Source organism: Aphelocoma coerulescens, chromosome 4, assembly GCF_041296385.1.
Source record: "Aphelocoma coerulescens isolate FSJ_1873_10779 chromosome 4, UR_Acoe_1.0, whole genome shotgun sequence".
In the NCBI taxonomy this organism is placed as follows: Eukaryota; Metazoa; Chordata; class Aves; order Passeriformes; family Corvidae; genus Aphelocoma; species Aphelocoma coerulescens.
The window spans coordinates 78,724,381-78,751,942 of NC_091017.1; the positions used below are offsets into that span (position 1 = coordinate 78,724,381).

Below are 27,562 nucleotides of genomic sequence, written 5' to 3' on the forward strand. Positions count from 1 at the left end.
CCAAAAAGGAGGAACGAGGGGAGATTCCTCACCGGGAAGACACAGCGTGAGTTTATCGACGGTGGCCGAGATGTTCCTCTGCTGCAGCCGGCACTGCTTCAGCTCCTCCATGGCAAGGATCAGCTTGGGAAAACGGGAAAAGCTCCGTTAGGATCAGCACACGCCCGTGGTGTCCATCCCAAACCCTGCTCTGGTAAGCGGCTTCCAGCAAGTGGCAGGAACACCCCTGAATTCCCTGAATTTCAGCAGAGGGAGCAGCAAAACCAAAGGCATCGAAGCAGCCTTGGAGCGCGTCCCGTGGATTCCAAAACATTATCTCCCCTTCCTATTGGAGGCACCTCTTCCAAGATTTCTGGTTCCCAAAGGCAGGATGTGGCTGCTCGCTCCCGGGGGATTCGCTGCATCCCAGAGCTAGCAGGGATTTCTCAGGGCTCAGATTCCACCAGAAAATTCTGGGATGTGGACAAGGGGAAGCCATGGATACCAGGCCAGGTTGGACTGGGAATTCTCACCATTCCAAGCTAACAGGAATTTTCCAGCGCTCAGGCTCCACCAGGAAAACCTGGGATGTGGAAAAGGGGAAAACATGGATACAAGGCCAGGCTGGACAGGGAATTCTCCTCATCCCAAAGTTAACGGGGATTTCTCAGGGCTCAGGCTCCAAGAGAAAAACCTGAGATGTGGAAAAGGGGAAAAGGGGACACGAGGCCTGGCTGGATGGGGAATTCTCATCCCAAGCCAACAGGGATTCCTCAATGCTCCAAGAGAGAAACCTGGGGATGTGGGAGAGGGGAAAACAAGGACACGAGGCCAGGTTGGATGGGGCTTGGAGCAGCCTGGGAGAGCAGAAGGTGTCCCTGCCCATGGCAGGGGTGGGATAAATGGCTTTTATGTCCCTCCCATCCCAATCCCGGCTGTAATTCCAGGACTGGATGCATCACTTACTTCTTTCCCTTCGTTCTGCAGCTTCCGGTTGGTGTCCGTCACTTGGTTCTGCAGGAATGTTGGGAAGAACACAAAGCACACCCCATAAATCAGGACAATGTTTTTCCCACCGAAACAAAGTGTCCATAAACACCACCCCTCCCCACGGCTCCCATTCCATGGAAAAGCTGTTTATTGCTGAGTTAACGGCCGCTGCCACCGGGGGACGAATCCAGGGATTTTCCTCCTTGCCACTGGAGAAAAGGGAAAGGCAGCGGGAGTTCAGAGGCGTGGAAGCCTCAAAATGCTGGAGTTTTCATGGATCCAGACTGGACTGTGATCCAAAAGCTGTTCCACTTGATTGGGGGAGGAATTAATTCCCTTCTCCATCACCAAATAAATTCCATTTAGGTTTTAACTCCTTTGTATCCCAGCAGGAAAGGATTCCTTACCAGGAGCTTTCCCTAGAAATAATTATTTATATTTATAAGAATCCCTATAAACTTCCTTTGGATCTTCATCTCCCTCTGGATCCCTGCTCCTGGCTGGTTAAGAAGGAATTTTTATACACCTGGGATAAAAACCTCTGTGTTTTTTCCAGATTATCCCGTCAAGCTGGGGCTCAGAGCTGGAAAATTTCCCACTTGGCAAACCTGAGGATTCCCTAGAGTGGGAAGAGCCCAGCCCTTCCCAGCCCCAGCAGGACCCACAGGAGAACAAAGGGGATTTCGGGGCTCATCGGGATGGAAAATCAGGAGCTCTCCCATGATTTAGCCAACAAGTGGGAAGAGGCCTTCGGGAATTCCCCTGGGGTCAGGCAGGGAAGGGCTGTAAACCCTGGGACAGCTGGAAAAACCAACACAAACTTCCCAGCCAACATTCCCAGCTCCAGATCTCCAGCAAAGCAGCAATTCCAAGGGAATTCCAGCAGGACTGCTCAGGGTTCAGGTGCCCCTCATCACTCCAAGGTTTCCATGCCATAAAACCCCTTTTTTTCCCCTGGAATATTCCTTGTGCCGCTCCCAAAGCTGGAAATGTTCATTTCCAGGCTCGTCCCTGTAAGAGGCTTCGGGTCTGATCCCGGCTCTCCACGCACTGGGAGCTGCTGCTGGATTTCTGCCCCATTTCAGGAACTAATTCCTGCCTGTCTCCCGGAGTTCTGCTCGTTCTGGAAGCAGAAGCTTTCCCAGAGCTTGGAAAACACCACAAGGTGGGAACCAGAGCCCTCCCAGGGCTTCCAGGAGTGTGAGATCTCAGAAATTCACCTGAGAGCTTCACATCCTTTGGAATAACCATGGAAATGAGGAATTTTTAACAAATTTCACCCCAGGGAAGGAACGGCCCCGGGGGGCTCTCCCGTTCCCCAACAGGATGCAGATGGAGGAGGAGGAGCAGGAGCAGCTCCAAGGGGGATTGGGAAGGGAAAACCATCCTGGAGCAGGAATCCAGTGGGGAGTAGCTGAGGGAGCTGGGAAGGGGCTGGAGAATTCCTGAGGGAGTTGGGAAAGGGGCTCAGCCTGGAGAAAAGGAGGATCCAGAGGGATCTTTTCCCTCTCTCTGGAATTCCCTGACAGGAGGAGGCAGCCAGGGGGGATTTGGGATCTGTTCCCAGGGAACAGGGACAGGAGGAGAGGGAACAGCCTCAGGCTGGGCCAGGGGAGGCTCAGGGTGGATATTGGGGAAATTCCTCTTGGAAAGGGCTGTCCAGGCCTGGCAGGGACTGCCCAAAGAGGCAGCGGAATTCCCATCCCTGGAAGGATTCAAATCCGTGTGGATGCAGCCCTCGGGGATGGGGTTTAGTGGGAACACAGTGGAGGCTGGACTCAATGATCTCGAACACCTTCTCCAACCTGAACAACTCCATGATCCCACAACCTCCCTCCTTTTTGAGCTCACCAGGTCAGACAGAAGGGGAACCTTGGATTCATCCACATAAAATGGATTCAGGATCCATTTTTTTTCCCCCATTGGAAAAGATCCCGGGCAACCACAATTTTCCAGCTTCCACCAGGAAGGTTTGTGGTGCTCCCAGCAGCAGAACCCTCAAACCCCACAAGCTGCCTTCAATTCCCACAGCGGCCACGCTGCTTTTGGAGCTTCCCAGGATTCAAGGAGAGGAGTTATCCATGATTTCCCCTCACACCGCTTCCCTCCAGCATCTGCATCCCATCCCTCCCCCTCCTGCAGTAGCTGCAGCTCTCCTGGCTCCCTGCCCTCCCCAAAACCTGCTCATTTCCTTTACGATGTATGGAGCTTTTACGAGCGGGAGCCCAGCATCTCTTCCAAAGATTATTTGATTTGCTCGGATCCTGAAAATCCCACCAGGAGAAAGGAATCCGTGTCGGGTAATTTAAAACCGCTCCTAAAATAATGCCGAGGCTGGAGGAGTTCTCTGTTGAAATTACACAGCAATCCCAGCTCCAGGAAAAAGCAGGGAGAGCGGATCCCTGCACGCTCCGGGTTTTCAGGGGGCAGGGGTTGTGTTTGGGTTTGTTCCGAAAGTCTGCAGGCCTGGATTAAAACAGGAATGATTATTTACACAGACCCCGAGCAGCCAAGCTGGGCTTAGCAGAGCGGGGATTTGCTAATCCAGGCCAGACACCCAGAGGGGGACAGACAGGTGGCACGGATGGGAGGGATGAGGCACCGGGAGTGCTCCAGGGATCTGTGGGACAGCCAAGCTGTTCCTTCACCCACACACCCAGAACGTGCAGCTGGGGGCTCCGAGAGTCCTGTGGGATCATTCCAGAGGGGGAAAATGCTGGGAGAGAGGAGCAAAGGAATCCTGGGAATGGTCTCTGCTCTGGATCCATCCCTGTCCCTCGCAGTGACTTCCACTCCCGAGGGAAGGGACAGCCACCGGAGCGATCCTTCCTGGTGGAAACTCAGGAACTGCCAGGAACTGCTCCCAGCTCTCTTCCTGACATAGGAGGGAAAATTCCTTCCTGGAAAGGGTTGTCCAGGCCTGGCACAGCTGCCCAGGGCAGGGGAGGAGTCCCCATCCCTGATTTAAAGCTGTGGATGTGGCTCTTGGGGACAGGGGCAGTGCTGGGGATGGTTGGACTCCACGGGCTCAGAGGGGTTTTCCAACCTGACTGATTCTGGGGTTCTGTGAAATTAAGGAGGAAGAATCTCTGGTTTATGCCTGACAGTTCAAAAAGCTCTAGAATTAAAAAGGACTTTGCAGCCACATGACCTGAGATTGCTGGAGAGGGAAGGACAGCCCTACATGGGATAACACTGGATGAGGTGGTATGAAAACCCATCAGGAATGACACAGCTGAGTCGGAGAATCTGGGAATGGGTTGGGTGGGAAGCAACCTTAAATCCCATCCCATTCCCACCCCTGCCATGGCAGGGACAGCTCCCACCATCCCAGGTGGATCCAAGCCCCAGTGTCCAGCCTGGCCTTGGGCACTGCCAGGGATCCAGGGGCAGCCCCAGCTGCTCTGGCAATTCCAGCCCAGCCCCTTCCCACCCTCCCAGCCAGCAATTCCTTCCCAAGATCCCATCATTCTGTCCATGTAATGGCAGGGGAGCTCCTCTGCTGGTCACAGAATCACAAAATCATCATGGCTGGGAAAGACCATGGAGTCCAACCATCCCCAGCCCTGCCCAGGCCAGCACTGCCCCGTGTCCCCAGTGCCACATCCACAGGACTCCGAAATCCCTCCAGGGATGGGGACTCCACCCCTGCCCTGGGCACTTCCGAGGCCTGAGCACCCTTTCCATGCAGAAATTCCTGCTGCTGTCCACCCTGAGCCTGCCCTGGCCCAGCCTGAGGCCGTTCCCTCTCCTCCTGTCCCTGTTCCCTGGGAGCAGAGCCCGACCCCCCCGGCTGCCCCCTCCTGTCAGGGACTTGTGCAGAGCCACAAGGTCCCCCCTGAGCCTCCTTTGCTCCAGCCTGAGCCCCTTCCCAGCTCCCTCAGGAATTCTCCAGCCCCTTCCCAGCCCCGTTCCCCTCCCTGGACAGCTCCAGCCCCTCAGGGTCTCTCCAGAGCTGCCCCCAGCACTGGAGGTGCCCCAGCAGTGCCAGCCCAGGGGACGGGCACTGCCCTGGCCCTGCTGCCACCCCAGAGCTGGCACAGCCCAAGGGCCACCGGCCTCCATCGGCCTCGTGCCCACCTGGGCACCCCGGGCTCGTGTCCAGCCAACTCCTGCTCAAGGAGGTCAAGTTCCCAACCGAGAGCTTGGCCTGTTTAGGGAAAAACAGGACAGAAGATGCAGTGGTGAGGTTCTGATGGGGTTTGAGCTCATTTGGGGCCACCCAGATGCACACTGAGAGCCCCAGGGCCGTGTGACACACGAGTGAGAGAAGGTGACACATCCACGTCGAGCTGAGCGCTCCTGAAACAACAACGGGGACGTTCCTGCAAAAACCAAATCCTACAAAACAGCCCCGAGCCAGGAGCACACGAGAGAAGGCTCCGAGCAGGGAGGGCCCTGCTTTCATTACTGCCTCCTCACGGGTTCAAAGCCCAGCTCTACTGAGAAAAGCCCGAGATCAAATAGAGGATGAATGGCTGGAACCAAACCCACTCTCACCACTGGATCCACAGATGATTCCCGAGGGAAAGCCTCACAAAGAGGGCTCCAGGACTTTCTGGGGATGTTTTTGCCATGTGCTGTTTTATGGATCACATAGGCCTGGAAATCAAGAGAGATCCTGAGGGGACAGGGATGGACTTCACAGTGAGCCACCAACAAAGGGGCTGCTGGCAGAATGGGAACCAGCTCCGAGCAAACAAACAATGTGGAATTCTTGGCTGGAAACAATGGCTTGGGGAAAAAAAAAAAAAAAAAAGGAAAAAAAAAAAAGAGGGGAAAAAAAAAAAGAAAAAGGACTTATTTCATGGTAATTCCAATGGACTCGTCCTGCAACAAACTGCTGGGTGAATTCTCCTCAGGACATCCCTCAGGAAGCTGTTCCTGAGAGCAAAGCCCTTCTTGGGATGGAGAGTTGGATGTGTGAAGTTAGAATCCTGCTGGGAAACGCCCCAGGTAGCTTGAAATCAGTAAATAAATGTGTTAAAAGCAGCAGGCAGCACCCTGACCTCGAGCTCTTCCTTCTTTTCCAGAAAATTTGCTTTTTCTGAGTTTTTCCCTCATGTTTTAGAACTTCAGCTTTTCCAGAGCCCACTGAAGGATCTCCCACGCTCCTGGAACACCAGGAAGGTCCTTCCCAACAGGACAGGCCCCACTCCACGGGAAAATCTCCCAGTGCTGGTTCCTGGAGACAACCCAGAACTTTGTGGGAGCCCCAGGACTCAGCCCCACTCACCAAGTGACTCTTCTGGGAGGGATTCTGGATTTCCAACCCAGGTCCCACCTCGCTCCTGCAGCCGCCTCTCCCTGCCCTCTTTGGAGTTGGGGAGGAAAACCAGGAAGGTTTTGACACTGATGTGCCCCCCAAATCATGGAATATTGGTATTTTAAGGCACAGGAACCAAGCTTAAACCCCAAGGCCACCTGACCCCGAACACCTCCAACCTCCTGGTCCCTTTTCCTCCCCTGAAGCCGCCCCTATTCCGCACTCTCATCCTACAAATGGCTTTTTCCACACATTACTACACACACTCTGCCAAGAACTGGGTAAATCCCACTCTCCCTCATCTTCCTGCACAGTTTTAAAGGCCACAAGACCTATTTTAGCTCAAGAAACTGGGATAAGGTCCATGAGGAAAAGCACTTTTCCTAATTAAACAGGCTTGGCTCTAAGTTCTCTGATGCTTTTAATGCACCACACCGCTCCAGCTTGCCCTAATAATTATTACATTTTCAACGACCAACCCATTGCTCCAGGAAGAATTAGGATAAATATTTCTATTTTTAATTGTTTTAATTAGAAATGCTCTGGGCAAAAGAAGAAAAGACTCAAGCAGTTCCCCAGAATCCCAGAGAGGCTGAGGTTGGGCCACCTCACCCCCTGCTCCGGAGGGGTCACCTAAAAAGAGCTGCCCAGGGCAGGGTCAGGCCAGGAAATCCCCTCACCTTGAGCTTCTGGGCTTCCCCCCGGACCTTGAGCAGCTCGGTGATGGAATCCACGAAGCCCTGGTAGTGGAAGTTGCACATCTTCTCGATCTCCCGGTCGTGGTTGCGGATCCGCGCCTCCAACTTGTCCATGAAGCGCCCGTGCTCCTCGCCATCGTACACGGACCTGCGGGGAGCGGCGCCGCTCAGCGCTCCCGGCCGGCGCCCGCCGGGACGCACCGGGAGCAGCCCAAACCCCGCCCCAGAAAAGCCCTCCTGGCACGAAGGGACGGGTCACAAACCAGGCACCAAAGCTGCACTTAAAAACCTTTCTATTCCAAGTTTCTTCTCCTTTTCCCCCCATTTTGGTGTTCCCTCAGAGACCAGAACAGGCCAAGCTGGGCCCGAAATGTTTCTTTCCACCCTTCTTTTCCTTTTCCCACCAGTTTGGTGTTCCCTGAGAGACAAACCAGGCCTGAAATGTTTCTATTCCAACTTTTCTTTTCCTTTTCCCCCCATTTTGGTGTTCCCTCAGAGACCAGAACAGGCCAAGCTGGGCCCGAAATGTTTCTTTCCACCCTTCTTTTCCTTTTCCCACCAGTTTGGTGTTCCCTGAGAGACAAACCAGGCCTGAAATGTTTCTATTCCAACTTTTCTTTTCCTTTTCCCACCAGTTTGGTGTTCCCTCAGAGACCAGAACAGGCCAAGCTGGGCCCGAAATGTTTCTTTCCACCCTTCTTTTCCTTTTCCCACCAGTTTGGTGTTCCCTCAGAGACAAACCAGGCCTGAAATGTTTCTATTCCAACTTTTCTTTTCCTTTTCCCACCAGTTTGGTGTTCCCTCAGAGACCAGAACAGGCCAGGAGCACCTGAAACAAAGGTTTGTCTTTGAGCTGAGCCACCTCTGATCCCCCTGTCCAGAAATCCCACATGGAGAAGCCTCTGGGTGCTCTTTGGGCTCCGAGGGTAAAAGGGACAATGGGAAACAGCATCTCCACAGCTGCCAAAATCCCCTTCCCTCCACACCCTAAATTCTGCCAGCACAGTTTTAACCCCTGTTGATAAAAGACCAACAGAGCTGCTGGGGACACCTCAGTCCAAGTTATCCACATCCAGTGACCGGGAGCAGTAAATCATGGAATGCCAGGATGGTTTGGATTGAAAAGGAATTCAAAGCCCATCCCATTCCATGGGCAGGGACACCTCCCACTATCCCAGGTGGATCCAAGCCCCAGTGTCCAGCCTGGCCTTGGGCACTGCCAGGGATCCAGGGGCAGCCCCAGCTGCTCTGGCAATTCCAGCCCAGCCCCTCCCCACCCTCCCAGCCAGCAATTCCTTCCCAACATCCCATCCATCCCTGCCCTCCCTCAGCTTCAAACCAAATAGAAGGATGGAAGTTAAAACCAAATTTCTCTCCTTCAAATGTCTCCCCAGGAGGCAGAGGGACCAGGCCACACGCTGGGATTTCTGGGGTTGTTTTCCTGGTTTTTTACAGCAAATATGGATATTTGCAATGCATCGTGGCAATCCCACCCCTGGCCCTGCCTTTGGGGAATTTTGGCTCCTAAACCTGAATTCCCTCCCAGTCCAAGAGTCAAGTCTGGAGTGAGGTTTGTGGAGCTGAGCTTGTGTCAGATACTAAGGCCAAATTAGGGATACAGCGGATTCCAGGCAGCCTTTAGAGAGAAAAGACAGGAATGACAGAGCTGACCAAGCTGGAAGAACAAAATACTAAAAATTGTGAATCACAGCAGCGAGAAGCAGCACTCCAGAAAGAATCAGAACTCCAGGAATCCAGCTGGGCACAGGAAATCCTTTTTCCTGAGTGATCCATGCTCACCGCTCCCTTTGGAGAATCCCATCCCTGCAACCCACAGAGGCCTCAAAGAAATAGGGAAAATTACCAAGACAGAGTAAAAGCTGGAGAAAATCTATTTAATTTTTATTCTTTCAGACCTGCCCAGGCCGTTTCAGCTCTGCAGGTTCAGGAAATGCTCTCAGTGGCAAAACAAAAATGCCAGAATTTTAAAACCTCTTTAAAGTCGGTGCAAAAGAACCCAGACACCCGGAGCAGGCGATGGCGAGGACACTGCCTCCTCCTGGTTGGTCTAAAGGTGGAAAAAAAGAGATAAAACCCCTTCAGATTCCAGGAGAGGCACCACTGGAGCGATGCTCGTGGGTTTTCCTTAAAGTTTCGGGGAGTTCAGGCGGGTGGGATCTGAAATTTGGAGCCCGAGTGCCACCTAGTGCTGCACGGCCTCTTAGCAGGGCCTCCCCAAATGATTCCGAAGGATTCTCAGCCCAAAGATGGGAATTCCGATTAAAACAAAAGGTGGATGAGCTGTGCTTGCATTCAGGGATAAATTAAAACAAAAAGCCCGCAGCAGTACCGGCGTGTTGGTGTGCACAGGGAAATTCGGGATTTACATCTGACGGGGGGAGGAGGGGGGAAAATCCTCAAAAGTACTTAAAATGTCCAGGAAAAATTCCCTGTGGAGGTGGCAAAGCTCGGATGTAAAGGCCTGATGAGTAAAACCCGTTTTTTTATCAGAAATTCTATTATTTTATTCTTTTTTATCCAAACTTTAGTGTGGAAAAAACAAATTAGTGTCAGGCAGGAAGAAAACACCGGCCCTAAACAGGCCCTGGACCTTCCATCCTAAGCTCTCCACTCATCCTGGATCCCTTTTCCAGGGAAGTCCAGCCCCGCACATTCCATCCTGAGCTCTGCTGCTCATCCTGGATCCCTTTTCCAGGGAAATCCAGGCCTGGCCCTTCCCTCCTGAGCTCTGCTGCTCATCCTGGATCCCTTTTCCAGGGAAATCCAGCCCTGGCCCTTCCCTCCTGAGCTCTCCACTCATCCTGGATCCCTTTTCCCAAGGGAAAACCAGCCCTGGCCATTCCCTCCTGAGCTCTGCTGCTCCTCCAGGATCCCGCTCCCAGGCAGAACCAGCCTCCTCCACCTCCATCTCCCTCCGGAACACGAGGGAGCAGGGCACAGCCAGGCCAGCCCCAGATCCAAGCGCTCCAAAGCTGCAGGATGGACCCTGCAGCACTTTGGGATGGTTCTGGCTCTGGAACATCGTCCCACGGGAACGCCGTGGTGACTCCCAACTCCAAACAAACCACGTTAAACGCTCGGTTTGACGGTGTCAAGAACAAACTCTGAAACCCCAAATTCCACCATCACCACCTTCCACACTGCTTCCCCCCTGGCTCTGGTACGGATCCAATTTCCTCAGCCGACACCAGTCTGGGAAAACCCTCCTGGTGATCCCAAATCCTGGCCAGGGGAGCAGCGTCACCCCGCTGGCACTGCCAGGGCTCTGCAGATCCACTGGCTGAGCCCCTTGGCTCCGTATTTCTCCCAGATTTCCCACACCTGGGACATTCCCTCTTCCTGCCTTGCTCTGGATTCCCAGCTCCCTCACTCCCATCCCCACGCTGCTCTAGGGACATCTCTGCTGCTCCGAACACCCAGCACAGCCTGGAACTCCACGGAATTCCCCTGGAGCAGCCAGGAATTCCGGAGGCACCGAGGGTGACACACAGAAACTGCTCCAAAAGGAGAATGAGCTGCCACTCGTGCTTCTAGGTGTCGATAACCCCGACAGCACAACGCGAAGATACAGCGAGGAGCAAGAAAACAAGGATTAAGCTCGGTTTGGGCTGATCCCTCTGTTGGTTTTAAGGCTGGGACTGAGCTACACAAAACCATCCTGGAGGCTGCTTTTTTTTTTTCTTTTTCTTTTTTCTCTTTCTTTGCCATAAAAAAATAAAAATTAAAAATTGCTGGTCAGAAAAGCTCCTCCACAAAAAGGCTTTTGATTAAAAAAGTCTGAGGCAGAGGGGCTGTCCTGCAGGCACTTATCTGGGAATTGTGGAGCAGGCTGGAATTCTCCCCCCACAGCCTCTGCTCTCCGACAGAGCGCTCTGGTTTAGGGTTTTTAAGTGCACTCACTAAACATTGAGGAGGACTTCAAAATCCCTCGGATTGGATTGTTTAGTTTCACAATTTCAGCATCTGTTAAAAATCCACTTTGGTTTTGGTTTTGGGTTTTTTTTTTCCTTTTTCTGAAAGGTCAAACTGGAAAAATCTTTCCAGGAAAGCCACAAATGGATCAGGAGCTCCCATGTGCAAAGTTCATCCCCCAAAATAGGGGCAAACCATAAGCCGGAGCAGAGGGAGCAGCCAAACCATTAAAAATGGGATGTCCCAGATGAAGATCTGGCTGTGCCAGGGGTCATAAAGTCATGGAATATCCTGAGATCCACAGGGATCATCCAGTCCAGCTCCTGGCCCTGCCCAGACCCCCCAACAGCCCCACCCTGGGCACCCCTGGCAGCGCTGCCCAAACGCTCCTGGAGCTCTGGCAGCCTCGGGGCCGTGCCCATTCCCTGGGGAGCCTGGGCAGTGCCAGCACCCTCTGGGGGAAGAACCTTTCCCTGACATCCAACAAAACCTCCCCAGCACAGCTCCAGCCCTTCCCTGGATCCTGTCCCTGTCCCAGAGATCGGAGCTGCCCCTTGGGAGGAGCAAATCCCGATGAGTCTCCCTCAGGCTCCCCTGCCCCAGCTGAGCATTCCCAGTGCCCTCAGGCGCTCCCATGGGGATCCTCTGCCCTTTTCCAGGTGGCAGCAGGCACGGGGGGCTCAGAGAGGAGCACAAGGTGGGTGCTGAACATCCCACACCCCCACTTGCCCCGGCACCCCAGAGCCTCCCTCGACTCTGCCTGAGCTCAGCCCCCACGAGGCCCTGGACACCCCTGGACACCCCCTGGACACCCCCTGTGTCCTCAGCCACTTCTCCACTCACAGCAGCCTAAATTGGGGGAAAAACTGAGATTTGGGGGGTACAGCCAAGAGAAAACTCAGAGAGACACCGAGCCCACATAGAAATCTCCTTCAGACACGGCCAGAGGCAGGAGGGGACAATCCCAGAGCGGTTTGGGTTGGGAAGGGACATTAAAGCCCATCCAGGAGCACCCAGGGACACCTCCCACTATCCCAGGTGGCTCCAAGCCCTGTCCAGCCTGGCCTGGGACACTTGCAGGGATGGGGAAGTGCTGCTTGGAGCAGCCTGGGACAGTGGGAGGTGTCCCTGCCACGGCAGGGATGGCTCAGGGTGGGATTTAAGCTCCGTGCACCCCAAAGCATTCCCTGATGCCATCAGGCAGGGCTGAGCCAGCTCGGCTCCTGACCAGAGCTGCCTCCAGGACAAAGCTCAGAAGGAACCTAAATAAATGCAGAGGAGGGAAATCTCCAGGGATGGAAGGAAAGAGCTCTGGGACAATGCAGGGAGGACGAGCTGGGGACAGCGGAACACGAGCGGGTTTTGTTTTCAATTAACAGAGGAACAAATTCCTGAGTCTGCTGTGGACTTAGATTTTCTTTTTTTCCCTCTTTAAAACTTCTGTAGTGGTTTGAGTCCCTCCGAAACATTTTCTTCTCATTAAGCTACATAAAAGCATTAGCAGTTTGTTTAATCTTCGTCTAACTTTCGTAATAAACAAATTAACCACCGAGCACGGCAGAAAAATAACGAGGGCTTCAAGAGTGGTGCAACAGCTCCACGGAAAAAAGGGCAGAGAAAGTTTCAGGATTAATGCCTGGTTAGGATGGAACTGGCAGGAGTTTGAGCCTCGTGATTCCAAAGTTTATCCACTTCTGACACAGCCCCAGCACTCCAAAGGCTCCCTGCTGAGGGGCTGGGTTACACCTCGAGTCACCTGGGGGGAGGGAAAGCAAGAAGAGAATCCGCTTTTTGTTTTCGTTCTGCCAATTAAACAGAATTCACTTAAGCCCTGAACTGAAGCCCAAAATTTCGGCCCAAAATTTAAGCTCAGAATTTAAATCTGAAATTTAAACTCAGAATTGAATTAAAGCCCAGAACTGAAGCCCAAAATTTAAATCCAGAATTTCAAGCCCAAAATCTAATCCCAAAATCAAGCTCAAAATTAAGCCCAGAATTTAGGCCCACTCTGCTTTGCTCTGTCACCCACACAGGTCCCTGTTTACACCAAAACTACAGAAAACCCCATTTTTTGTCCTTTTTGGAAGAGTTTAAAATCTTCAGCCACAAGCCCTCGTCATTACAACAGCACGGCCACGCGGGTTTGTCCTACTCACACCTCTTCCACTCACATTTCCCTCCCCATCCAATTTCCTGTTCGCAACAGAAACCATTCCAACCGCTGTAAAATTCCACAAAATACCAGGGATAGCCCATTATTGCCAAGTAGAAAACAAAGCACTTGCTGCAGAGCACCACTAAGCTCAGTTTTGTCAGGATAACCCTGGTTTTCCAGCTGGGAACACCTTGGTTCCAGCCAGGAATGGCCCCAGGTGGGCGTTCCCACAGCTCCAGGGGGAAGCCAGAACAGAGAATTCCCACAAACCACATCCAAATGCTCCTCAAAAACCACCCCAAACCCCCGTGGGACTCGTCTGGCCTCAGCCAGGAGGAGCTTTTCAACAGGGCTTCCTCGCGGATTTGTGCCGGGCCTGGCTTTCCTCAGTGGCTTCAGGAGGAAATTGGGGAATCCGGCGCCAGCTGCTCCTGGGGAAGATGGCAGTGCCACCACAGCTGAGGGAGTCACAGGGCTCGGGAAGCCAAGGGCAGCGGGAAACTGGAAGGGATTCCAGAAGCCAAGGGGGACGAAGGCCAGCACAGGTCCAAGGAAAGGGCAGGAGCAGGACCAGGAGTCCCAAGGGATCAGGGGAGGAAGGAGAGGCCCCGAACTCCCCCCCAGCCACAGCTCCTGATTTACTGATCTGTGAAAAACCAGAGGAATTGGGTTTGGATTTGAGGGGAAAAGGCTGGGGGAGGACATGGGGAGCACAAAGCCATGCAAGAAGTCCTCTGCTACAAAAACATGGAACGATTAAGGTTGGAAAAGCCCTCTCAGATCCTGCAGCTCATCCCATAACCCAGCACCACTGTGGTCACAACAAACCCTGCCCCGACTGCTGCGATCCAGGACCTTTTGCCACTTCCAGGGAAGGCAATTCCCATTCCAATCCCTGAGCCCCCTCCAGGGGAACATTCCCAGCTCTCCCAGGCTGCCTCCAGAGCAGAGGGGCTCCAGCCCTGGAGCAGCTCCACATCCTCCCTGTGCTGTTGGCCCCGGAGCTGAAGGAAGCCTCATCCCGATGAACTTCCCAGCCTCCCTCTCCCAGCCCTCCGAGCAGATTATTTTACCGCAGAACGATTTTAATGCCTCTTCTTGCTGTTTTATTGCCCAATAAAAGCTCCCTCCCTACGAACAAAGCTCGTTTTGTTGTCTTTTGCATTGTTTAAACAAGTCGATTTTGATTTTTTTTCAGAGCGTTCTTGGCTCCGAGTCCTGCCCCCTCCTCTGTGCTGGGAAGAAATGTTGTCACAACATCCAACGGCGGCACGACCAATCCTCGGGACGTGCCCGACGTTGGACACTCTGCCCCGGGAAGCCACACAGAGCCCATCCCTGTGGACAGCGCTGATTGATCGCTTCCAGCAGCGGGACAGCACCGCCAGCCAGCAGCATCCCTGCATTGGCTCATCCCTGGATTTTAAGAGGAAGGCAGCAGCCTCCCTGCCTGGCACCGCATCCCTGTCCCGGCAGCTCCCAGCTCCTGCCCTCGGGAAGCGCCTGGGTCGCTATCAGGGTCAACTCGAGGTCTCCCTCGGGGCAGGAGCTGACAGGGATGGCCCAGTCCAGCTCCTGGCTGCCAACCCATTGTCTTGGGAAGCTCCTGCTTCCAGCAGCAGATGGATCCGTGCTCTGCACGCAGCTGTGCCGGGGGAATTCCTCCCTGCCAGCCCCTGCTGCAGCCCCAGGAACGCCTGCCCGGCCCTCACGGCCTCTTCCAGCATCATGGAATGGCTGGGACTGGAGGGGACCCTAAAGACCACCCCATTCCCCATGGGGCACCTCCCAGAGCCCCACCCAGCCTGGGCACAGCACCCAGAGGGAGTGAGGCTCCTGGTAAACCTCGGGATACCCTCGATCCATTTAACCCCACAGGACCGGAGCAATCCCAGCAGCGGCTCCTGAAGGAAAGGCCCCAGCAGGGACCCCAGGCAGGGACGGGAATGTGCTGAGCCCGTTCCTCTCCTCAGCACAGCCTCAGCCACAGGAGACCCAGCCTCATTTCCAGCCCTGCTGTGCTCCAGCACTCCCATGCCAGTCTCAGATTAGAGGACACGGAGGCTCCAGGTGCTGCAATCCAGATCCTGGAACTCTCTGGGATACCTGCCTGGCATCCCAACCTGGCACGGGACCTGGAGGGGATCAGTGCTGTGGGGAGAGGCAGCTGGAGGCCACACAGGACATCCCAGCATCACCAGGGACATCGGGTTCTGTGGCTGAGTCGCTCCACGAGCGGGGGGTTTAGGAATGAGAATTCCTTGGAGAAGACTCAGGTCATGATCCCAAAAGCAGAGAAGCTCTGCAGGAGATATCCTCAAAAACCCGTGTGACTCTGGGGCTTCCCAAAAGAGAAAACTGGGAATGGCAGAGATCTCCCCTGTTTTACTCTCCCCTTGTAGCTCTCCATCATCTCATTTCTCCAGGCTGACGCTCCCCCCATCCCAGGACCTGTACCATCAAAATTAGGGATACACAGGACCAGGGGATGCTGAATTTCCAATTAAACTTCCCAAAAGCTTCATCAGAGGAGTGTTTTAAGAGCCACATGCTCGGAGAGGAAAGCTGGATCCAAAGGCAATGGATTTGGGATCTATGAGGACCAGAGGAGGCCAGGACTCACATTCCCATGGAATATTTGTGTCTGTTGAAGAGAAGAACAACAGGAATGGGTTCGAAGTGCCCAGGAGAAACAGGTTAAACATTGGGAGAAGTTTCCTGACTGGGAGAGGGGCTGAAATCCAGGAGGGATCACCAGGGCATGTTCCAGGATCTCTTTCAATGGATCATCCCTAAGGGCAAGACAGAAGGACGTGAGGAGGAGCAGCCGTGGTGCGTTTGCTGCTACAGAGACCAAGCAGCTCCTCAGGCAGGGACACGATTCAGGGGTGGCTTCTGGAGGTCCCCAAAATCCCATTTTCCACAGTTTCATCTCCAGAAGAGCTGGAGCTCCTTGGAAACCACCCTGATCCTCACCAGCACTCCCAGGAGCTGAAGGAACTGATGGCTCTGACCCTGGGTATCACATCCTGCCAGGTTTTCCAAGGATTTCTAAGGACCCAACTGAGCTTTCAGTGATGGCAACAGACAAATCCCCATTTCCCTCATTCGCACAAGGTCAGGGCTTTAAAATCGTGGAATGGCTTGGGTGGGAAGGGACCTTAAAGCTCACCCCATTCCATGGGCAGGGACACCTCCCACTGTCCCAGGCTGCTCCCAGCCCGTGTCCAGCCTGGCCTTGGGCACTGCCAGGGATCCAGGGGCAGCCCCATCTTCTCTGGGCACCCTGTGCTGGATAAATATTCCAAAATCTCCTTAAGAGCTCGCTGATGACAGCAAAGCACTTTCAGACCATAAATGAGTGGAAAAACAGAGCCCCCATAAAGCCACAGCCACCTCCGGAACGGGATCCAACTCTTCCCTGCCAGCCAAGATGCCGAAGGAAATGAAGGATAATTCCCCTAATTAACGATATAATGGAACAACCTGGTTAGAAAGTCCCTATTAAAGAAGGAATTTCAGATGCTCAAAGCTATCAAGAAGAGCTTGAACAAATCCGTGTCCAGCTTCCAGAAGAGCCAGGAATGGAGGGAACAACCCCAGTGCAGGGAAGGCAGAGCAGCTCCAGGACACGAGGCTGGGATGGGGAGAGGTGGCCACGAGCTGAGCTTCCAACTGCCTTTTGTCCCCTTTTCGGGAGGACAATGGAAACAATTCCCCAGAACAAAGGCGATGCGTCAGCCGCCCTCCGCGGCTCTTCCAAGCGGGAAGGACACTTGATTTGAGCCATGTGTAGGAAGGGAATGCTCCGAGAACCAGGCGAGAGAAATTCCAGCCTGTCCAAGCCGGAGAGCATTAAGGCAGGGATGAATCACCCTCACAAACGCCCGTAAACAACGCTGCTCAAATCAGGAACGGAACTCACCACAGGCCCTGGTCACACGTTGCTCCGAGCTTTGGAATGTTTGGCCCATATGGACAATTGTTGGGAAAAGTGTCGAAATCAGGGGGCAGACACGAAGCCACAGGAATGGGAGGATGTGGATGGGAAGCACCACAAATGCTGGGCTGTGCCTGTCTGTGCTGCACGTCCCAGCACGAGCGGGGACAGGGAGGGACGGAGCGGGGTCAGCTGGGGGGTCTGGAATGAGGGATGGAATGGGATCAGCTGGGGGGTCTGGAACGAGGAATGGGGCACATGGGGAGGGATGGAATGGGATCACCTGGGGGGGTGGGAATGAGGGATGGAATGGGATCAGCTGGGGGGGTCTGGAATGAGGGATGGAATGGGATCAGCTGGGGGGTCTGGAATGAGGGATGGAATGGGATCAGCTGTGGGGCCTGGAATGAGGGATGGAATGGGATCAGCTGGGGGGGTCTGGAATGAGGGATGGAATGGGATCAGCTGGGGGGTCTGGAATGAGGGATGGAATGGGATCAGCTGGGGGGGTCTAGAATGAGGGATGGAATGGGATCAGCTGTGGGGCCTGGAATGAGGGATAGAATGGGATCAGCTGGGGGGTCTGGAATGAGGGATGGAATGGGATCAGCTGTGGGGCCTGGAATGAGGGATGGAATGGGATCAGCTGGGGGGATCTGGAATGAGGGATGGAATGGGATCAGCTGGGGGGTCTGGAATGAGGGATGGAATGGGATCAGCTGGGGGGTCTGGAATGAGGGATGGAATGGGATCAGCTGGGGGGGTCTAGAATGAGGGATGGAATGGGATCAGCTGTGGGGCCTGGAATGAGGGATAGAATGGGATCAGCTGGGGGGTCTGGAATGAGGGATGGAATGGGATCAGCTGTGGGGCCTGGAATGAGGGATGGAATGGGATCAGCTGGGGGGGTCTGGAATGAGGGATGGAATGGGATCAGCTGTGGGGCCTGGAATGAGGGATGGAATGGGATCAGCTGGGGGGTCTGGAATGAGGGATGGAATGGGATCAGCTGGGGGGTGGGAATGAGGGATGGAATGGGATCAGCTGGGGGGTCTGGAACGAGGAATGGGGCACATGGGGAGGGATGGAATGGGATCACCTGGGGGGGTGGGAATGAGGGATGGAATGGGATCAGCTGGGGGGTCTGGAATGAGGGACAGAGCTCAGGGGGATCAGCTGCTCTGCTCTGCTCTGGGGGATTCTCAGCCTGAGAACTCCTAAAACTCTGAGTTTCACCGGGGGCACCACAGGGTGTGAAACCACAGCGATGCCACCTTCCTTGGGAACTCGGATGGGAGGGAAATTCCAAACCCAGAGCACCCAGAGCACCGGGCAGGCGAATCCCAGCCTGGACAAAGCACCTTGGATGTGTCCAGACGTGGAGAGATCTCCCTGCTTTGCTAATTCACAGGAACACTGAGGAAATTTAATTACTGGAAGTGATTATCGTGGAATTAGGGTTGGAAAAGGTCTCCAAGATCATCAAATGCAACCTCATGTCCACCACACCACATCCCAAAGTGCCTCGCCTGCTCCTTTCCTGAACACTTCCAGGAATGGCGACTCCAAAACTTCCCCGAGTTCAATGCTCAGCCGCTCTTTGAGGGAGAGAATTTTTCCTAATATCCAACTTGAATAAGTTCCTTTAAAAAAAAAGGTCCCGAGAAGCTGTTTAATTCAGGGAAAAAAAGTGGGATAAAATCACTGCAACCCTAAACCAGGAAGGAGAAATCTTCATTTTTGTTTCTGTGCTCCCAGAGCCTGGGGTGGAAACCACCAGCAGTGGAAGAGTCGATCTGCCACGCTGGACCCTGCTCAGTGCAGCAGCCACCAACCAGACAGACGCCGTGCTCACGGGTGGAAATGAGGGGAAAATTCTGTGAAAATGTCGTGAAAATGTCACGAAAATTAAGTGGAAGTGTCACAAAAATTCCATGAAAACGTCACAGAAATGTCACCAGAATGCCGTGAAAATTCAGTGGAAATGTCACCAAAATTCCATGAAAATGTCACAGAAATGTCACCAAAATTCCATGAAAATGCCACGGAAATTCTGTGAAAATGCTGCAGAAATTCCATTGAAATGTCGTGGAAAATTCTGCAAAAATTCCAGGAAAACGTCACAAAAATATCACAAAAACCCTGTGAAAATGGTGCAAAAATTCCATGAAAACGCCGAGAATTACACGAAAACATCACAGAAACGCAACGAAAATTCCCTGAAAATGTCGCGAAAACGTAGCGAATATTCCGCGGAAACGCTGCAGAAATTCCATGAAAACTCCTTGAAAACGTCACAGAAATCCCACAAAATGTCACAGAAACGTGGCAGAAATTCCTGGAAAACCTCGTGGAGACGCCCCGAAAATTCAGCGGCAATGTCGCGAAAATTCCATGAAAATTCAGCCGCTGCGGAGCGCGCCCCAGCTCCTCCGGGAGAGCCCGGGAAGCCTCGCCAGCCCCACGGAGCCCGTGGGATGCCAGCACCCCGGAGATTCCCCCACCTCCATCCAACACCTCCTGCTCCGCCCCCTCCTCCGCACCAGGGGAGGCTCAGGTCGGATAACGGGAAGAAGTTTTACCTGGAAAAGGCTGTGAAAAGCATTGGAACGGGGAAGTGGTGGAGCCCCCGTGCCTGGAAACACCCAGAAACCACCGGGATGAGGACATGGGGACGAGGTTTGGGGTGGTGCTGCTGCTGGTGGAGGGTTGGACTCGATGATCTTTCCCGGCCTTAACAATTCCACCATCACAAAGGAGAGCGATCCAAACCCTCGGGAAGGCACCCAGAGGCCCCACACCCAGTCCTCCCGCAGGGAACACCTTGGGACCACAGGCTGAAGGAGCTTATCTCCATGCCACCGCCTGGAACGAGGATAACAAACGAGGCACCCCCCGAGTGGCAACCCTGGCACGGAACCGGAGCCAGCGCGGGCGTCACCCGCGGCCCGAGCAGGGGACAGCCCCAAACCCGTCCCACCTCGGGGACCGGCCCCGGGCTCCCCGCAGCTCCCTCCCAGGCAGTGGTGGCCCTGGCTCCATCTCAGAGGGCTTTTCCAATCGTTTCCCAATCCCAGGAGCCCTCAGCCTGCGGCCGTCCCCACTTCCAGCAGCGCCACGAGGAAAGCAGCCTCAGAACGGGGGGAACCAGCGCCGAGCTGTGCCGGGGCCCTGGGCTTGGACTCCCGGCTCTGCCAAAGCCTGAGCTGCCCGGGGCCCCACACCCACCACCTAAAAAACATCCCCTGGACACCTCCTGCACTCCCAAAATCGGAACCCAGCACCAGAACCCCAGGATCTGCGCAGCTGCTGCGGCTCAGAGCAGGAAGAAACCAGGGAAGGGCAACGCAAAGCCTCCCTGAAAGGGGGAATTGGGTCAAAAACGGGTCAAAAACGGGTCAAAAACTGCTTTGCTGCAAGTCCGGGAAGTTAAATTGGAAAACTGGGATCACAAAATATTTATTAGGAGCAGCAAACCCAAATTGACCTCGTGGTGCAGGTGTGGGCAACAAAGAAAAAGGGCAATAACTGGGCTGTTCCCAGCAGTGCGTTTATGTTCTATTTTACATTTCACTCATAATTACATTAATTATTGATACTTACATTAATTCTATGCATATTATTAATGTCTCAATTTATCATTAAAGGTAATTCCAAGGGGTGGAAGGAGAAGGAGGGGCAGAACCTGGGATGGTTTTGCAGGATTTGGGAATGTCCTTCCCCCTCTGCCAGAGGAACACTGGGATCAACCCGCGGCCTCTGCTCGCTGCTCCCGAGCACCTGACCCGCCCTGCGAAGCTTAATCAAGGACTAAACTAATTGTGATTCACGTAAATTAATTGTGATTCACATAAATTAATTGCGATTCACATAAATTAATTGTAACCCATGTAAATTAATTGCAATCCATGTAAATTAATTGTAAACCAAGTCAGTAAAATCCCTTGAACCAATCAGTGCACGGGATTCATCAGGCCAGGAATGAAAAGGAAAAACGCGACTGATGGGATCATCCATGGTCTTTCTCCCGATATTCCCGTGTCCTGCCCTTCCCACACCAGGCACATCCCAAGGAATCTCGCCGCATCCTTGAGCAAAGTCCTTTCGTTCCCCAATTCCCTTCGCTTATCCCGGGAATGGCCCCAGCCAAGGCACGATCCCGGATTTTGCCACTGGATGGCACCAGAGGAAATCCCAAATTGTCCAGTCCTGACTGAGAGCTCCGGGAAAGCAAAACCCAAACCCTGAAGGAAAGAGCTCTCGGCCAAGGTTTGTGGAAGGAAGGTGTGGATTTGTTGGAATCAGCCCAGAGGAGGCCCCGGAGCTGCTGCAGGGCTGGAGCCCCTCTGCTCTGGAGGCAGCCTGGGAGAGCTGGGAATGTTCCCCTGGAGAAGGGAAGGAGCCAGGGAGAGCTGGGAGCCCCTTGCAGGGCCTAAAGGGGCTCCAGGAGAGCTGCAGAGGGACTGGGGCCAAGGGCTGGAGGGCCAGGAGGCAGGGAATGGCTTCCCAGTGGGAAAGGGGAGCTTGGGCTGGGATGTTGGGAAGGAATTGCTGGCTGGGAGGGTGGGGAGGGGCTGGGCTGGAATTGCCAGAGCAGCTGGGGCTGCCCCTGGATCCCTGGCAGTGCCCAAGGCCCGGCTGGACACTGGGGCTTGGATCCACCTGGGATGGGATTTAAGGCCCCTTCCCACCCAAACCATTCCATGGGATCCCATGACGAGCACACAAGGAATTAACTGTCTCCATGCTGGATGTTCCCACATCCCAACTGTGCAGCAGAGAGCACAGCCCGGCTCCTTCCAGGCTCCAGCCCCAGCATTCCATGGCCTTTTCCCGTGGGGTCACAGGGACCCAAGGCAGCCCCTCCACCCCGAGGACAAAGGAACCCAATTGCCCCCCTCCGCTGGGGACAGCGCCGGCTCCAAACCCCGGAACCCCACCCTGGACACACCCTGGACCCCAGGAACTGGCTGGGAGGGGCAGCGCGACGGAGCAGCAGGACCTGGGTCACCCTCAAGACTCCATGCCAGGGAAATCCAATCCAAACCCAATCCAAACCCAATCCCAGTCCAACCCCGAGCCCATCCAGCCCTGCTCAGCCCCTCCCCAGCCCAAGGGGGACACAGCCCATCCCCAATCCCACTAAAATGCCCAGGGTTAATCAGGAGCCAACACTTGCCAAGGTCCTGGATTATCCTGAGCCTCCTCAGCCACGAGGGAACACCACAATGGCACAGAAAGCCCCGGGAACCTCCCTGCCCGGGACACGCATCCATGTGGATGGAGAAGGAATTCCTTCCCTCCGCTGGCATCTGCTGCAATCCGCCCTGGAAAACCCCCCTGGCACTGCCAGCCTGGATCATCCATCCCTCAGCCGCTGCTCCACAGGGAACTGAAGGAATTCCTGCCTTTCCTTGGCATCCCTAATCCCACTTCCATCCCTCAGCAGGACACGTCCATAAGGAGAATCCCCGGGAGCCGTATCCACGTTTATTTCTGCTTCCCACCAACCACCTCTTAATTCAGAGGCATTAACGGCCTGCACTGGCCACAAAACAGGGAAAACATTAAATTAAATTAAATTAAATTAATTAAAACCCAGTCTGAGCGTCTTTGAACACAGCCTGTAGCAGCAAATGCTGGGATAGGATCCAGCTGTGCCAAGTATCCAAGGAAAAAGGATTTCCTTGTTGGTTTGAAGGTCCCACGAATGCCAACAGCATCCAAGAGGATTTTAACTCAGATTTATCTCTGCTGTTATTGGCCCTGATAGCCTCGCCACCGGAAATCCTAATGGAAAACCCTGCTGGAAGTTCCAAGGAAAAGCACGCAGGGAGCTTGTCCTCGGTGTGGGATGGCCACAGCATCCATCCCCTGAGATCCCAAATCCGCTGCAAACAGCGGCAAACCCCAAAAGGACAAATGGACTTTCCCACAGGGAGCCCGGGCTGGGGAGGGCGCTCCATGGATGGATGGAGCACTGCTCATCCAGGGACTGGGATGAGGAATGCAGGTGGCTGTGACTGCTCAGGAAGGATTTAGGGACAAAGGATTAAAAATACATCGCTTTAGGGATAATTTCGGGCAGTTTTAGGGCCTGGGATGGGCTCGGTGGTTGGAGGGATCCATCCCAGGCAGAGCTGCTCCAGAGTGGGAATTGATCCCTGAGGGTCCCTTCCAACCCAGAATATCCCAGATCTGGAAATAAATAGGAAATATCCCACAGCATGCACAGGCAGGGAATGCTGGGTTTAAACACTGAGGTGGTTCCCTGAATTAAATCATTCATGGAACACTGGATGGGATTCATGGAATCCTGGAATGGTTGGGTGGGAAGGGAACTTCAATCCCATCCAGGGCCATCCCATCCATGGGCAGGAACACCTCCCACTATCCCAGGTGGATCCAAGCCCCAGTGTCCAGCCTGGCCTTGGGCACTGCCAGGGATCCAGGGGCAGCCCCAGCTGCTCTGGCAATTCCAGCCCAGCCCCTCCCCACCCTCCCAGCCAGCAATTCCTTCCCAACATCCCACCCCAAGCTCCCCTTTCCCACTGGGAAGCCATTCCCTGCCTCCTGGCCCTCCATGCCTTGGCCCCAGTCCCTCTGCAGCTCTCCTGGAGCCCCTTTAGGCCCTGCAAGGGGCTCCCAGCTCTCCCTGGCTCCTTCCCTTCTCCAGGGGAACATTCCCAGCTCTCCCAGCCTGCCTCCAGAGCAGAGGGGCTCCAGCCCTGCAGCAGCTCCAGGGCCTCCTCTGGGCTCTCTCCAGCAGCTCCACGTCCTTCTGCTGTTGGCCCCAGGGCTGGGGCAGCTCTGCAGGTGGGCTCTCACCTGAGGGGGCCCAGGGACACAATTCCCACCTTTCCTGCTGCCCACGCTGGGATCAGCCCAGGGCCATTCCAGCCTCATCCACAACATCCCAAATCCTCCTCCCAGAGCTGCTCCTGTGACCCCCTTTGGATGAAGGGACAATTCCCTCTCCAGGCACTGCTTTGGCCTCTCCCAATCCCAGCAGCTCCCCACCTCCAGCTCCCTTTCCCCAGTACTCCCCAAACACAGACCTGGAATCCACCACAACCAAATCCCAACCAATCCATGGATGCAGCAGCACCGTTTGCTCTGCACTGCCCTGAGCTCCCACAGCCAAGATCCCAATCCCCCCTGGCTATTCCCAAAGTCCAGCAGCTCATTTTGGAGCCCATTTCATGGAACAACAACACCAAGGCCGTTCAGCACAGGAATATCTGCATTCCCAAAGATGGCAAGCAGCTCTCCGGGATTCCTGGAGAGCTGTCGCTCCCAGCTCCTGTTCCCAAGGACAGGAAGCCAGGGATGCTGTGTCCAGCTGATAGAGCACAAGGAATTTTAAAAAGGCAACATCTCCGGGCTCCGGCCTGCAGCCAATTCCCTGCAAAGCCCTCGGGATCCCCACAGGGAAAATTAAGGAGAAGGGGGAAAAAAACAAAACCAAAAAAAACCAAAACAACAACACGTGGAAAACAAAGGAATTCTTCATGGAATTTGTGTCCTCCAGCCCCGACCCCTCCAGCAGCTCCGAGCTCCTAAATCCACTCCTTATCACCAGACCCAGGCGTTTCCAGGCCAGGAGGGGCTGGCGTGGCCATGGATCTCCCTGGAACACAGAGAGCACTTCCCAGAGCAGGGAGAATCGTCCTGGATTCATCCCGGAATTCCTGCTCCAGCCCTAAAGGTGCACACAGACCGGGATTTGCCAGTGGGATTGAAAGCAGTTCGGGGCTCTGGGTTCAGCCAGGGAAAGGGGGACTGAGGGGTGCCGGAGCAGAACTGGGATCTGCTCTCCACTCTCATGGATCCTTCTGGATCAGGGTGAATTCCCTGGGGACAACCCAGCATCCAAGGGAAAGGAATTCTGCCACGACCACCTCATCAGGAAACAAGCCCTCTGATCCCAGGGCTCTCCCCCAAAAACAGCTTCCAAAGCCACGTCACCTCCAAACAAAGGTGGCCACAGGCAGGAGCCACAGGGGAGGGAATTCCACAAACCTATGGAATACATTCCTCCAAGCCCCACCCCATGTGGGGAATAAAGATCCAAATCCCCTCTCCCATCCCTTTGCACCTCTGGCCTGTCGAACACGGAGCCCTTCAGAGCAGTTCCGATGCCTTCCTCGAGAGGAAAAAATAAACTCCTGACTTTTCCTGTTTGGGAAGTGGGCAAAGAAAGGGAAAAACACCGGAGCACGCTGGGCCTGGCTGGAAAAAAACCTAAGAAAGCCCCGGCCCTCAGCACAGGATGTGTAAAAATAGGGCTGCTGATAGGATCGGGACAACCCAGGGCTCCTGAGTCCCACCTTCCCGGCTCGGGAAGGGACACGTCCCTCTCACCCAGCCCCGGGTGGGAATGCGGCGGGAATGCCTTGGAGCAGGGAGAGAGGGATTTAAGGAACGTCTCAAAGCTTTGGGAGGGTGCAGGGGGTGATTAAATCAGTTTGAGGCAGGCCAGGAGAAATTAATTCCAGTGGTACAAGGATCACCTCTGGAGAGCTGGGGAAGAGAGGGATCCAAGGGCACATTCCAAAACATTCCAGGGCCTGAAGGGGCTCCAGGAGAGCTGCAGAGGGACTGGGGCCAAGGGCTGGAGGGCCAGGAGGCAGGGAATGGCTTCCCAGTGGGAAAGGGGAGCTTGGGCTGGGATGTTGGGAAGGAATTGCTGGCTGGGAGGGTGGGGAGGGGCTGGGCTGGAATTGCCAGAGCAGCTGGGGCTGCCTCTGGATCCCTGGCAGTGCCCAAGGCCAGGCTGGACACTGGGGCTTGGATCCACCTGGGACAGTGGGAGGTGTCCCTGCCCATGGATGGGGTGGGATTCCAGGTCCCTTCCCACCCGAACATTCCATGACCCACATCAGGCACTCAGCAGCAAACCTGGGCAGCTGCGGGTTTTATCCATCCCTGGATCATCCCTTGGCTTTTCCCAGCCCTCCTTCCCCATCCCAGCTGCGGGGAAAAAGAACCCCCAAAGCCAAGGAAACCCCAAACTGTGCCCACAATCCCTCCCCGCAGATCCCTGGAGCAGCTCCACCCCGGGATCCTCCACCCATCCCTCGGGATTGGCTCTTTTCCCCAAATCCAGGCAGCGGAGAATTCCCAGCTCAGGAATTCCAGGAGCTGCTGGGAAAATGCAGCCCTGCTCACGAGACCCCAAAAATGCAGAGCAGGAGACCCCAAAATGCAGAGCAGGAGCTCCCTAAGGAGCACGGGAAGGGTGGCAAAGGGAAAAGAGGCCGGGAAAGGAGGATGGGAGGGAGTGGGGAAGAGCCAGGCTGCCCAAATTCCACTGGGAAAAGGGAAACTCCGGAGCCAGGAGCAGGGGCGGCCGTGGGGCACCTCAGACAGAGGGCAAAATAGCGACCGGGTTAATCAATATTTGATGTGTATGAGATATCGATACGGAAATGGATATTGGTAATTAAACTTGTGTTTTATGTGCATGACATGTTTATATTGGTGTCTGTATTTACGTGTAGGACGTATTTAAATGGATATTGATAATTATATTCGTATTTTATGTGTATGACATATCTATATTGATACCTACATTGATATCTACATTTTATGTGCATGACGTTTATATTGATATCTATATTGATATCTATATTTTATGTGCATGACGTTTATATTGATATCTATATTGATATCTGTATTGATATCTACATTGATATCTATATTTTATGTGCATGACGTTTATATTGATATCTATATTGATATCTGTATTGATATCTACATTGATATCTATATTTTATGTGCATGACATGTTTACATTGATATCTATAGTTATATCTATATTGATATCTACATTGATATCTATATTTTATGGGCATGACAAGTTTATATTGATATCTATATTGATACCTACATTGATATCTATATTTTATGTGCATGACGTTTATATTGATATCTATATTGATATCTATATTAATATCTATACTGATATCTATATTTTATGGGCATGACAAGTTTATATTGATATCTATATTGATATCTATACTGATATCTATATTTTATGTACATGACATGTTTACATTGATATCTATAGTTATATCTATACTGATATCTATATTTTATGTACATGACATGTTTACATTGATATCTATAGTTATATCTATACTGATATCTATATTTTATGTACATGACATGTTTACATTGATATCTATAGTTATATCTATACTGATATCTATATTTTATGGGCATGACATGTTTACATTGATATCTATAGTTATATCTATACTGATATCTATATTTTATGGGCATGACAAGTTTATATTGATATCTATATTGATATCAATATTTTATGTGCATGACGTTTATATTGATATCTATATTGATATCTATATTAATATCTATATTGATATCAATATTTTATGGGTATGACGTTTATATTGATATATATATTGATATCTATATTAATATCTATATTGATATCTATATTTTATGGGCATGACAAGTCTATATTGATATCTTTATTGATATCTATACTGATTTCTATATTTTATGTGCATGACATGCTTTTATTTATATCTATATCTATATTTATGTGTATGACATATTTAAATGGATATTGATAC

At 53.2% G+C, this 27,562-nt stretch overlaps 1 protein-coding gene across 2 annotated transcripts in view; it reads right to left on the reverse strand.

Annotated features, from left to right (window-relative positions):
* The window catches only part of EXOC6B (exocyst complex component 6B), a 267,635-nt gene that overhangs the window by 223,179 nt on the left and 16,894 nt on the right, over positions 1–27,562 (reverse strand). For both annotated transcript variants that reach the window (XM_069014854.1, XM_069014852.1), the window contains exons 2-4: positions 6,916–7,081; positions 946–993; positions 33–123 (exon numbers count right to left, since the gene is read on the reverse strand). In XM_069014854.1, coding sequence (XP_068870955.1) covers positions 33–123; positions 946–993; positions 6,916–7,081 — 305 coding nt within the window. The remainder of the gene's footprint in view (positions 1–32; positions 124–945; positions 994–6,915; positions 7,082–27,562) is intronic.